This window comes from Centropristis striata, chromosome 1 (genome assembly GCF_030273125.1).
Source record: "Centropristis striata isolate RG_2023a ecotype Rhode Island chromosome 1, C.striata_1.0, whole genome shotgun sequence".
NCBI classification, from domain to species: domain Eukaryota; kingdom Metazoa; phylum Chordata; class Actinopteri; order Perciformes; family Serranidae; genus Centropristis; species Centropristis striata.
In genome coordinates, this window is record NC_081517.1 from 2,835,412 (window position 1) to 2,849,373 (window position 13,962).

Below are 13,962 nucleotides of genomic sequence, written 5' to 3' on the forward strand. Positions count from 1 at the left end.
TAAAATTATAGTGAAAATGTCCTTTAGTTTTCATCTTTTGATGTGTATATAGTGTATATATATATATATATATATATATATGTATATATATATATATATATATATATATATATATATATATATATATATAATAGTACAGTATATAATATATAATATAATATGTACTAATAAATAGTAACAATATAAAATTAAAATAAATAAAATAATTATAAATAAAATAATATGATATGTAATATAGAAATATATAATAATAGTAATAATAATAATAAATAAATAATAATAATAATAATAATAATAATAAATAATAAATAAATAATAAGGCCAGTATAATAATAATAGTAGTATATACCAGTATATAGTAATAATAATAATAAAAGTAATGTCAGCAACAGTATATATAATAATAATAATAATAATAATAATAATAGTAATAGTAATAATATTAATAACATAGCAAAGTGTCCTTCATATAAAACAAATATGTTACTTACATTCACATACTTTGTATATTTCATATTTCATTTTATAGTGAAGCAGCCCTGGATGAGTGTCGGGTCACTGCCCTGGAGACTCTCGAGGTTTTGCAGCAGATTGTGAGCTATTAGACAGAGAACAGATTTTCTACAAGTAGTAAAAAGGAAACAGGGAGGGTGGATTTGTTCTGAACTCACGGACAGAATGAATAAATATATCTGAGCAGGAAAAGTGGCAGATTTCGAGCAGGGAGAACTGTAAAGCTGTAGCGGAAATCCTGGATAGAAAGGCTCATTAACACAGTGACGCACTAATGCTCCACACTGAAAGTGAGCAAATGGAAGTTAATTAGGAATAAAACAAGTGTGATAATTATTATTTTGGTCCTGTGGTCAAGGTAAGGAACAAGGTTATAATAGTTTTGGATTTTTCATTAGTTTTAGTTTTAATTTTGTTGTGAATTTTTGTTTTCAAATTCAGTTAGTTTTAGTTAGTTTTTAGAGTGAGTTTGCTAGTTTTAGTTTAGTTTTTATTTTTTGAAAATGCTTAGTTTTAGTTTAGTTTTTATTAGTTTTAGTGTTAGTTTAAGTTTTTTTGTAACGGGGTTTTTGTTGGGTGCGAGATTCAAAGAGGTCATAATAAATGTTTCCTTTATTTCCTTTGGTTTATCATCTCAGCCCCAATAAGGTTATTAACTGTTTTGAATTTTGGTTCTAGTGTAAACATCCCAGTCTCAGTAAACATATTCACCATGTGTTGCATGTTCAAATAGAAACACTGAATTATGAAAGAAAAAAGTTGACAAAAACGAAAACTAAGGACATTTTCACTATAATTTTAGTTAGTTTTAGTTAGTTTTGTATCCACAAAATACAGTTTCAGTTATCGTTTTTTTAAAAACTCTAGTTTTTATTTTTATTTCAGTTAACGAAAATGTTTTTTCAATTCTAGTTTTCGTTATTTCGTTAGTTTTCATTAACTATAATAACCTTGGTAAGGAACACATTTTAAAGAACACAGTGTGCTTAACTCTTTGTTTTTTGTCGTATGTGGATCTTTGTGCCACAGGGGAAGGTGGAGGTGGAGGCGGGAAAAGAGGGGATGAAGTTTGAAGCGGGACCGTTCTCCTTCTACGGGATGATGGCTCTGACAGCCTCGCCAGGTAAGATCTCCCACTGACACACCTGGACTAGAAGGGAAATCAGGTATCAACAAAGATTTAACCCTCTATGGTAGCTGTTCTCAACCTTGGGGTCGGGACCCCAGTTGGGGTCGCGAGATGATTTCTGGGGGTCGCCAAATAATTTTGGAAGTCAGCTCTGTCTCCACTGTGTTAAGGTGTTCATGTGTTTTAGTCTTTTTGGTAAATTTTGTGTCTTTTTTTTGGTTATTTTGTTTCTTTTTTTGGTAAATTTTGTGGTCATTTTGTGTCTTTTCTGTCATTTTGTGTCTTTTTTGGTCATTTTGTTTCCTTTTTTGGTCATTTTGTGTCTTTTTTGGGCCATTTTGTGTCTTTTCTGACAAATTCCTGAGTTTGTATGATCTGAACTGTGTGTGTGTGAGATTCTATATATATGTATATAGTATATATATATTTATATATATATATATATATATATATATATATATATATATATTATACATTCAATACGTTTTTCTTTATTTTCATGACTATTTACATTGTAGATTCTCACTGAAGGCATCAAAACTATGAATGAACACATATGGAATTATGTACTTAACAAAAAAAGTGTGAAATAACTGAAAACATGTCTTGTATTTTAGATTCCTCAAAGTAACCACCCTTTGCTTACTAGAATATAAGACATGTTTTCAGTTATTTCACACTTTTTTGTTAAGTACATAATTCCACATGTGTCCACATTAATAGTTTTGATGAATCTACAATGTAAATAGTCATGAAAATAAAGGAAACGCATTGAATGAGAAGGTGTGTCCAAACTTTTGGCCTGTACTGTATATATGTATATATATTTCATTTCTACAGATGTTTATTTTGTCTATTTTAAGACAAAAAAACACTCCAAACATTTTTTTTCCTAACTGGCATCATAATGCGTACCATAGAGGGTTAAGTCAGTTTAATTTTTGGAAAAATAATTCTCTGTTTGATTCAAATGTTGTTATTCATTTTTTGAGAAAACTACCAGACTGCAGCTGTATTGTGTTCAGCAAACAGTTGTTTCACTGCAGTGCCAACAAATACGGATTACCGCAGCCAAAGCTGGAATTCAACAATTCAACAAATAGTATTATACTAATAATATTATCAATCTGTATCTGCAACTGTGCAGAAATATTTGGTTTAAACAGAATGAAAAGACAGGCCAAACAGTGTGTTCAAACGTTTCTGTTATTTGGAATCGATATAGTCACAAGCTTCCTGTACTTAGAGAGCATATATATATATATATATATATATATAACATATCAGTGCTGGTGTGAAGATGTTAAAAAGCCTTTTAGCAGAAATATAAATTAAATTAGCCTTGTTGTTTATCTGTCTTCACATTGTCCTTTGTGTCACCGCTCCAATATTAGTCTAGACGGAATTGTCCAAAAAGTGAAAGTGAGGAGCATTTATGGGTACAAGTCAGGAACTGGCCTACTTTACTTATTTCAAGGGTGCTGAATCCCAAAAAAATGGTTCCCAAGCAAAATTTTGAGTTTTTGACTTTCTCATTTGCATATCAAAATGGCGGCCAAATTGCCCATCTTGCTCAGTTGTTGGACCATTTTCCCCAAGTTTTTTTGTGAGTAAGCAATCAAAGATGAGGAAATTAAGTTTCTGGATCTATAGTCTAGAGTCAGAGCAAGTGGAGTATAGTGGAGTATAGTGGAGGCTCAGTGTCTTTATATATATATATATATATATATATATATATATGTATATACACTACCGGTCAAAAGTTTTGGAACACCCCAATTTTTCCAGTTTTTTATTGAAATTCAAGCAGTTCAAGTCAAATGAACAGCTTGAAAGGGTACAAAGGTAAGTGGTGAACTGCCAGAGGTAAATAAAAAAAGGTAAGCTGAACCAAAACTGAAAAATAATGTACATTTCAGAATTATACAAGTAGGCCTTTTTCAGGGAACAAGAAATGGGTTAACAACTTAACTCTATGGAGTCTCGGGCTATTTTGTCCATTTTTTAATTCTTTTCATGTCTTTGTAAGTCATTTTGTGTCTTTTTTAGTCATTTTGTGTCTTTTGGTGGTTTTTTTTGTCATTTTGTGTCTTTTTTTAGTCCTTTAGTCCAACATAAAATGTGATTTTGAATCTTTTTTTTACTTTCAAAACACTATCATGCTCAATCAAGAATTTTAAATGTTGCAAATGTGCATTAATTTCAGAGTACACTGAGACATTAAACTGCATCATTTTCAATTAAATTCTGGAAAAGTTGGTGTGTTCTAAAACTTTTGACCAGTAGTGTATATATATATATATATATATGTATATATGCAAAAACATAAATATTCTATCAATATCACTTTTAAATGTTCCAGTTGTATATATATATATATATATATATATATATATATATAAATATACATAAAAAAGACACTGAGCCTCCACTATATCCTTGCTCTGACTCTAGACTATAGATCCAGAAACTTAATTTCCTCATCTTGATTGCCTACTTACAAAAAAACTAAGGGGAAAATGTTCCATGGACTGAGCAAGATGGGCAATTTGGTGGCCATTTGATACAAATTAGAAGGTCAAAAACTCAAAATTTCGTTTGGGAACCATTTTTTTTGGACTCAGCACCCTTGAGATATGTAAGGTAGGCCGGTTCCTGACTTGTACCCATAAATGCTCCTCACTTCTTATAGGAGGCCTTTATTCTGAAATCCATCTAGACTAATATAGGACAGATCAGTTACGGAGCTTCCATAATTAAAAGCCTACTTTCCCTTTGATGAATATTTAAGAACAATGATAGTAAAACAAGGCTGTCCTGCAGTGACATCATAAAATGCGTCACCTAGTGATCCTCTTAGTTCATTCATAAACTACAGTTCTATTCTCAGCCTTCAAACTATTCTGATCCAATGGGTGGTGAGACCTGAGAGACACCTACTGGTGGAACAGGAGAATAATCTTCTACTGCCATTCAGCAGTCAGAAATCAGAAATTAAATGATGATGACACACTGTAAAAAACCTTTGTAGAAATGACAGTAAAACACTGTCAAATTGCATCAGAAATAGGTTGTCAAATTAAACATTGTACATCACCGTAGTGAATACTTTTAATTACTGTAAATCAAAGAATATCATAAAACTTTAAATTCAACTGCCACAAAAGTCTTTTTGGTCATTTTGTGTGTTTTTTTGGTCAATTTTGTGTCTTTTTTTTGGTTATTTTGTGTCTTTTTTTGCTAAATTTTTTGGTCATTTTGTGTCTTTTTTGGTCATTTTGTGTCTTTTCTGTCATTTTGTGTCTTTTCTGGTCATTTTGTGGTCATTTTGTGTCTTTTTTGGTAATTTTGTTTCCTTTTTTTGGTCATTTTGTGTCTTTTTTGGTAAATTTTGTGGTCATTTTGTGTCTTTTCTGTCATTTTGTGTCTTTTCTGGTCATTTTGTGGCTTTTTTTGGTCATTTTGTGTCTTTTCTGGTCATTTTGTGGCTTTTTTGGTCATTTTGTGGCTTTTCTGTCATTTTGTGTCTTTTCTGGTCATTTTGTGTCTTTTTGTGTCTTTTTTTATCATTTTGTGGTCAATTTGTGTCTTTTCTGGTCATTTTGTGTCTTTTCTGTCATTTTGTGTCTTTTCTGGTCATTTTGTGGCTTTTTTCTGGTCAATTTTTTGTATATGAAATATAAAATTTTGATGTAAAATTAATGGAGAAATACCATGATGACACAATTATCCTAAAAGTAATGGGATTATTCAGTATAAATTACAGTTTTTGCTGATATTTACATTTACATACGGTCACTGTATTTTTTACAGTGAAGTTCTGGCAACCAAAGCTGCCGGTATTTTACCGTAAATTAAACAGATTTTTTTTACAGTGCAGTAGAGTAGAGTTTACTGTGTTTGTTGATGGTTTTGACATGCTCTCCTCTTTCTTCTCTTCTTCTTTTTTTTATCCTCCCTCTCTCCCTGCAGTGCCTCTGTCCCTGTCTCGTACGTTTGTGGTCAGTAGGGCTGAATCATTAGCAGGATCTCCAGGTACGATCGTCTTTCCTCTCTATATTTACACACATTCTCAATTCAATTCAATTCAAAAAACTTTATTTATCCCAAATAGGGCAATTCAGTTTGCAGTCTCCAGTCAGACAAAGCACGAGAAAAAAGAACAAACAAAACAAACAAACAAAACAAAACAAAAGCAGGACAGCACATAAACCAAAAATTCTCACATATGATGCCAAACTAATAATATCACCTGTTTGAAAAAATATTTGGGAACGCTTTATATTAAGGTCCTTGTAATAACCATTAATTAACAAGTAATAAGGCCCTTGTAAGTCCTTACAAGATGCTTATTATTAACATTATTGTGTGTTTATAAGCTTATATAAGTGTTAATAATGGCATTACAAACACCCATGACCCACCCATTATGTCTTTGCCATGCCTTTATTAATCTTATTTTGTTTGCTTATTGATATTGAAATATACTTTATTGCTCATCTATTATAAGTTAACTATAAGTTAACTATGCTTTTTGCAACTACCGGATCTAAAGCGAGAACAATGCCTTATTACTTGTTAATTAATGGTTATTAAGGACCTTATTATAAAGCGTTACCAAATATTTACATTTACATTTACATTTAGTGATTTCTCTGAGGCTGTTTTTCAGCACACTGGTGCTTTGAGCTAAATGCTAACACCAGCATGCTAACATGCTCCCATTGACAATGCTAACATGCTGATGCTCTGAAGCTGTAATGTTTGCCATTAGTTTAGATGTTAGCATGCTAGCATTAGCACTAAATACAGTACAGCTGAGGATGATCAAATTCTGACTAGTTTTCCAGGTATTTGGTCAAGCTAACCAGCGGTTTGCCAAGCTAACGAAACAGTAGTCTAATAAATTCTTTAATAACCATGTTTATTTGTACACGACTAGAGGCTCGTTTAATGTCCCTGACAACCACATTTACATTTAGTGATTTAGCAGACGCTTTTATCCAAAGCAACTTACAGGAAGAGTAAAAACAAACAATCAAGGTATAGTGCAATAATAATTACTGCATCAATAAGTGTTAGTTTTGCTGAAGTGAAAAAGTAAAACAGAAGATTATATTCAAAGTTTAACCCCGCATGCATGCTTTGTAAACTTCAACAAGTGTGGAAAAAAAGTGTGTCAATGGGTGCATGTCTGAGAGTTACTGTTTGTACCTGAATGCAACACGTACTGTATATTCATGCGTGTGTAAGTGAAAGAGAAAGAGGGAGAGAAGAAAACAGATTCAGATTGAGACTTAACGCCCTCGTCCCCTGAGCCATTAGTCAAGTGGCTGAATGGTGTCGGAGACTGGAGGCCCCAGAGCGGACCAGGCTCCGCCCCCCTCGCCCCTGACCTTTGACCCTCTGACTACATAAACAAGACCTACAGTTACAGCCCCCTGCCGGACACCACGGAGCGCACATACAAAGACACGCACGTACACATATGTTCACATGTACACAGAGCATGCACACACACACACACACACACACACACACACACACACACACACACACACACACACACACACATTCTTGTACTTCTATCTTTGTGAGGGCCCTCATTGGAATAGTGAATTCCCTTGCAAGGTTATAATAGTTTTGAATTATTCATTAGTTCGTTGTGATTTTTTTGTTTTCAAATTCAGTTAGTTTTAATGAGTTTTCGAGTGAGTTTGTTTGTTTAAGATTAGTATTTAGTTTTTTGAAATGCTATAGTTTTAGTTTAGTACACTGTAAAAAAAACCACGTTGTTTTTACGGTAAAAAAACAGCAGCTGTGGTTGCCAGAACGTTACCGTAATAAATACGGTGCAACTTTTTTCTAATATTACGGTAAAAAGATATTGGCACTGTTGATTTCACGTTTAAGATTGCATTTATTCAATTTTTTACCGTATGAATAAAAGGTTTTTCCATCAAAGGATTTGACATATAATTGACAAGAAAATACTTTATGAATGCCGCATAAATTAAAGATTTTACCATTAAATATTACAGTTTATTTCTGTTAGAGATATGGTGTTTAGTACATTTAACAGTGAGAAAAAGTATTTTTACAAAAAATAAATGCAAAAATTACAGTGATGCTTTTTGTTACAAACACGGTGCCAATGTATTTTACAGTAATAGAGTAATGGGTTTTTTTTTTAATTTAAAACCTGTAAAAATACTGTTCTGGCTGATATATACATTTACAGTGTTTAATTGTTACTGAAACTGAAATAACCCATTTATCATTTTACGGTCTTTTACTGTCATGGTTTAACAGTTTTTCGCCGTAAAATCTACAGACATTTTTTTCAGTGTAGTTTTTTTGTAATGGGTTATTTGTTGGGTGGGAGATTAAAAGAGGTCAGAGTAAATTTTGCCTTTATGTCCTTTGGTTCATCAATCTTCATTATGTATGAAAAAAGTTGACAAAGACGAAAACAAAGGACATTTTCACTATGATTTTAGTTAGTTTTGTGAGGACCGGCCGAAATGTCCTCACTTTGCAAAAATGCTCAACCAAAAAAATAAACAGAATTACCAAAAAAGACACAAAATGATAGAAGAAAACTAAAATACTTAAAAAAGAAACAAAATGACCAAAAAAGACACGGAATTACCAAAAAAATGACACTAAATTACAAAAAAAAGACACAAAATTATTTAAAAAGGACACAAAATGACCAAAAAAGACATAAAAATGACAGAAAAAACTAAATTACTTAAAAAAGACACAAACTGACCCAAAAAAAGACCCCAAATTATTTATTTTTTTAAAAAGACACAAGACGCAAAAATGCTCTCACTCTGTTGGTTAAAAACGTGTTCCGGTCCTCACAATGTAGGAAGAACAAGTACAGCAGTTTGCCAAGCTAATGAAACAGTATAACAGTCTAATAAATTCTTTAATAACCATGTTTATTTGTTTGTACACAACTAGAGGCTGTAAGACAGTCTAGTGCAGTAGTTCTCAACCTTTTTGAGTCGCGACCCCCAATTTAACATGCATGTTTTCCGTGACCCCCACTCAACCAAAAAAATAAACAGAATTACCAAAAAAGACACAAAATGATAGAAGAAAAATACTTAAAAAAGAAACAAAATGACCAAAAAAGACACAGAATTACCAAAAAAATGACACAAAATTACTAAAAAAGACACAAAATTATTTAAAAAGGACACAAAATGACCAAAAAAAACACAAAATTTCCAAAAAAAGACACAAAATTTCCAAAAAAAGACACAAAATGACCAAAAAAAGACATAAAATGACAGAAAAAACTAAATAACTTAAAAAAGACACACACTGACCCAAAAAAAGACCCAAATTTTTTTTTTTTTTTAAACTCAACTCAACTCAACTCAAATTTACTTGTAAAGCACTTTAAAACAACAACAGCCGCAACAAAGTGCTGTACATAAGCAAACAGAACAAGAGACAATAAAATAAATAAAACAGGAAATAAACACTAAAATAAATAGATTCATTGCTTTTTAAAAGACAATTTAAAAAAAAAAAAATAAAAGCAAACCATAAAACACTAAAAACAAGAGCAGAGTCTCATGTGTGGTTAAAAGCCAAGGAATAAAACCACTCTGTTGGTTAAAAACGTGTTCCGGTCCTCACTATGTAGGAAGAACAAGTACACACACACACACACGTACCCGGAAATGCAGTTGAACAAACACACTCTCTTCCTCTCTTTAGCGGTGACCTACAGTGCACCTCTTTCACACAGTTTGACGCCCCGCTGCGCACACGTTTCAGTGTGTGTCTGCATGTACAATACGTAAATGCATTATGTGTGTATCCTGGACAAACACACTGCCGTTTTTCTTTTTTTTTTGTATTGACCCGGTCCCTGCGGCCCCTAGAAGTGGAGTACTAATCCGCAAGAGTTCACATGCCAGGTCTTTGGCCCACTGCGTTGGGTCCGCACACACACGCTCACACACATATTCCAACATGGGATTACATACATTCCAGTCGGCGTAGTAGCATTAGCGTTGGTCAAGCCGTTTCCACTTTGTTGTGTGTGATTTTCACTAGGCTTCTTTAAGAAGTGGAAAACATAATCTGCCTTTAATTAAAAAATTAGAAGGGAAAAAAAAGAACAAGTGTATGTGGTAGCACATGGAAGGAAGCAGCATCACTGGAGACCACCGACTCAATAAAAACTGCTGTATGAAATGCCCCTCGCCTAAAGATTTACGTAGAAATTAGATTTCCATACATCACAGCAAGCCGCTGCGCTAATGTCAAACACTTGACCTGGAAAAAAGTCACCAGGACACAGGATCTCAGGTGCTGCTGAAGCTGTGGAGCAGCTCAAGTGAACAATACTGCACACTCCTCACCCTGCTCTCAAATTCTGCCTATAAGAAAACTCCACAAGCAATTGTTCTTGTTCTTGAGGTTTTTTTTGTAGATTTGAACACACTGGAGAGACAAGACATGTGCAGTGTGAGGTTTCCATAATAAAACGTTTTAGCAGAAAGTAGTCTGCACCAAAAGGTCTCTGCTCCAGTATAAATGTAGTTTTGAATGTTTTGAAAGTTTTGCATTTCTTTGCATTACTACTATAGATAGATAGATAGATAGATAGATAGATAGATAGATAGATAGATAGATAGATAGATAGATAGATAGATAGATAGATTTTATTTATCCCAAGCTGGGAAATTACAGTGTAGCAGCAGCATTACACACAGAGACAATAACAACACAATTAAATAAAAAGAACAACCTAGGCATACTTCAAGCAATAAAATATAAAAATACAATAAAATACAATAAAATGTAATGTAAAAATAAAGTGTCTAAAGAAGGAGTATGTATTAAGGCAGGGGTGTCAAACTCTGGCCCGCGGGCCAAATTTGGCCCGCAGTGTAATTTTATTTGGCCCGCGAGGCAATACCAAATTATTCTATAATTATTGTACTATAAAAGCTGACCCGCCGGTATTATACGGCGCATTTACCGCTAATACTAAATTTATTATTGTTATTTTATTTTTAAATGTATTAACCTGTTGAAAAACTTTATTTTGATATTTAAATCAGAAGGATGCAAATAGAAAAGAGGCATACGATATTTATTTAATTTTTATTTAATAAATTAATGACATTGATGTGTTTTTTATTTGAAATTTGATTTTGCATGTCTGCACTATTTAGTTATATATTGTATGTTTATAAGCGTTGCTGGTTCCATATTTAATGTTAAAGCAAAACATGTTTGGTATATATTAAAAGGTTTATTTGTTCAATGTTGGCCCGCGATTTTATTCAAGTTTTAAATTTTGGCCCATTGTGTATTTGAGTTTGACAGCCCTGTATTAAGGAGTAGAATTCCAGTGCAGAATAAATATGAATATACAGTATAAAAATGTTGGTGCTATGAAACAAATAAGGTGCAATGAACAGTGTGCATAAAGAACACATAAAATGCATATCGACGGTATGTAATGAACCAGGTTATTATTTGTTATTGTAAAGTGTGATGGCATGTGGCAGGAAAGATTTTTTATATCTGTCCCTTTGACAGCGGAGCTGGAGCAGCTAGTTGGGGGTTTTAATTGTATTCTTATCATCATCCTAACAGAAAATAAATCTCCTCCGCGGCCGTTTGGACTCAACCACTCCGACTCTCTGAACAGAAGCGATCGTATAGACGCCATCACCCCGACTCTCGGCAGCAGCAACAACCAGCTCAACTCCTTCCTGCAGATCTACGTCCCTGACTACTCCGTCAGAGCGCGCACAGACCTGCAGTTTATAAAGGTGAGAACACGCACAGGTGAGCAAGAAAGACACACCGAGGCTCACAGGTGTGGAGACTGATGCTGGTAGAGGAGATTCCTGCACATGGCGACTACTGTTGGTATTTCATTTAACCCATTTAGGCCTAAAACGGCTGGAAAACATGCTGGAAAACCTCTGGGCGATTTTGAAAGAAGCCCCTAAAACCTGAAGTTTTTCTGGAAATTCAACAGAAGATTTTTCAGCCTCTGTGGCAGATAGAAATGAAATTCAAAAAGTATTTGAGAGCTTATACCCGTGGCTTTCATGAGAAGTTGAGTTTATTTGTCCAAACCTTCAATAAAGTTTTTTAAAAAATCAACAAACTCAGCAAATGTTACATTTGACTGAATAAAAATCCTATGCATAATACTAATACATGCCCATTAGCAAGATGCTAACATGATATGACCACTGGAAGAACAAGACATAGTTCTCATTAGCCTACTGTAATAAAAAAATAAAAAAATCATAATAATAAATAATTATAATATAATTTATCTATATTGCACTTTTCAGGGTACTCAACGACACATAAAGTAATGTAAGACATAAACAGTCATGATTTCTTATATCATCATCACAATCTATTATTATTATTATTATTATTATTATTATTATTAATATAATATTATTAATATTATTATTATCTCCAGATGGCCACAAATCTGTCTGTTCTTCGGTGAAAATATGTCGTCTAAAAACATATTCCTCATCCATAAATGTCGGTCGATTGGTTCCGAGGGTTCAAAGTCCAGATCAGCAATAAAATCATCGGCGCTGTTTTCATCAGATCTCTTCCGTCACTTCCTGCTGAGCTCCTCCGCTATAGATATATATAGATATATATATATATATATATATATATATATAGATATGCCTCCGCTATAGTCGTCTTCCTCCATGATTTAAAGTTCTGGAAAAGTCCCATGATGCATTGCGACACTCCCGCATGTATTCTGATCATGTTCTGATGCATTTCATTGGCCAAGAGACCGAAAATAGGTGAAAAAAAATACAAATACTACAAAATGACATATCCGCTGTGCCGGCCTTAATGCTAGAGTGACGCAACAGCGATCCCGGTTTTAATGGTAGAAATGCGGTAATGCTTTCCCGGCGTCAGTGGGTTAACACAGTTCCTGGTTTGCCTCCCTGTTCAGACCCGGAGGTTGCCGCCTGGTTCCAGCCCTTTATTATTAGAACCTGTAGCTGTCTTTGCATCTCTGAATCGTTTAAGGAGCAAGAAATGCATCATGTTGTGCTGTTTCTATTATTAAATTATTTGCTTTGTAATTTTAATTATTCACTCGTAAAAGTAAACATTTATATCGTCAAGGTCAAAGAGTCTTATATGTGTGTTCTCTCTGTTGCCTAGGTAACACGGCAACAGTACCAGAACGCTGTAATGGCGTCCCGGATGGACAAAACGCCCCAATCCACAGACAGTGAGTTCACTAAGATCGAGCTCACGCTGACGGAGCTCCACGACGGAGTGGAGCCTCCCGCCGTCGTCACGACGACCACCGCCAGCACCACCAGCACCACCACCCCCGCCGTGTCCGTGTCCGTGGCCAACGAGACGTCCCACCTGCTTAACCAGCAGCAGAACTGTGTGGGCCTCAGCAGGAGCAACCACAGCGCCCACAACGAGGGCCCCATCTAGCCCCGCCGAGCCCGGTGGAGACCCCAGACCCTCCACCCTGTCTAGTGGACACACACAGAGCGCTGGCGTAGATGGAGATGAGGGAAGCGGAGGCGGGTGGAGTGAGGGTTTTGCTCCAACCAGTAGCCCCCCCAGTCAGTCAGTGAGACCCTTTCATGGAGGGGCAGTGGGGGGGACGGGTGCTGCGTCACCCTGAACGCCCCCACCTGCACGCTGTCAGAATCCCTGCTGTACTACACCCTCGGACAGGCAGAGGGTGCCCTCGGACAGTTCCTGTGGCTGAGCTTCTATTTTGGGACAATCTGACACTTTCATAGCGGTGACTTGGACTAGAGGACGACAGAGTGCATGCAAACCCTGTCCCGTTCCCCCACACACACACACACACACACACACAAACACAAACAAACAAACAACAAACAAACACATACACAGAAAACACAACACTTGCTGTATTTTCTCCTCAGGCCAAAGACTTTGGTCCCCCCTTGTTACACTGGACATAGACTGCTTTTGCTCACACACACACACACACACACACACATATTCAAACACACACACACAAACAAACACAAACACAAACAAACACACACAAACAAACAAACACATACACAGAAAACACAACACTTGCTGTATTTTCTCCTCAGGCCAAAGACTTTGGTCCCCCCTTGTTACACTGGGCATAGACTGCTTTTGCTCACACACACACACACACACACACACATATTCAAACACACACACACACACACACACACACACACACACATACACAGAAAACACAACATTTGCTGTATTTTCTCCTCAGGCCAAAGACTTTGGTC

The 13,962-nt window shown here is 35.0% G+C and overlaps 1 protein-coding gene across 1 annotated transcript in view; it reads left to right on the forward strand.

The window, feature by feature from the left end:
* The window catches only part of cnnm2b (cyclin and CBS domain divalent metal cation transport mediator 2b), an 86,806-nt gene extending 73,277 nt beyond the window's left edge, over window positions 1-13,529 (forward strand). The window contains exons 5-8 of the mRNA XM_059351038.1: window positions 1,543-1,636; window positions 5,615-5,677; window positions 11,279-11,457; window positions 12,854-13,529. Of these exons, the coding sequence (XP_059207021.1) occupies window positions 1,543-1,636; window positions 5,615-5,677; window positions 11,279-11,457; window positions 12,854-13,141 (624 nt within the window). The 3' untranslated portion in view covers window positions 13,142-13,529. The remainder of the gene's footprint in view (window positions 1-1,542; window positions 1,637-5,614; window positions 5,678-11,278; window positions 11,458-12,853) is intronic.
* The last annotated feature ends 433 nt before the right edge of the window (window positions 13,530-13,962 follow it).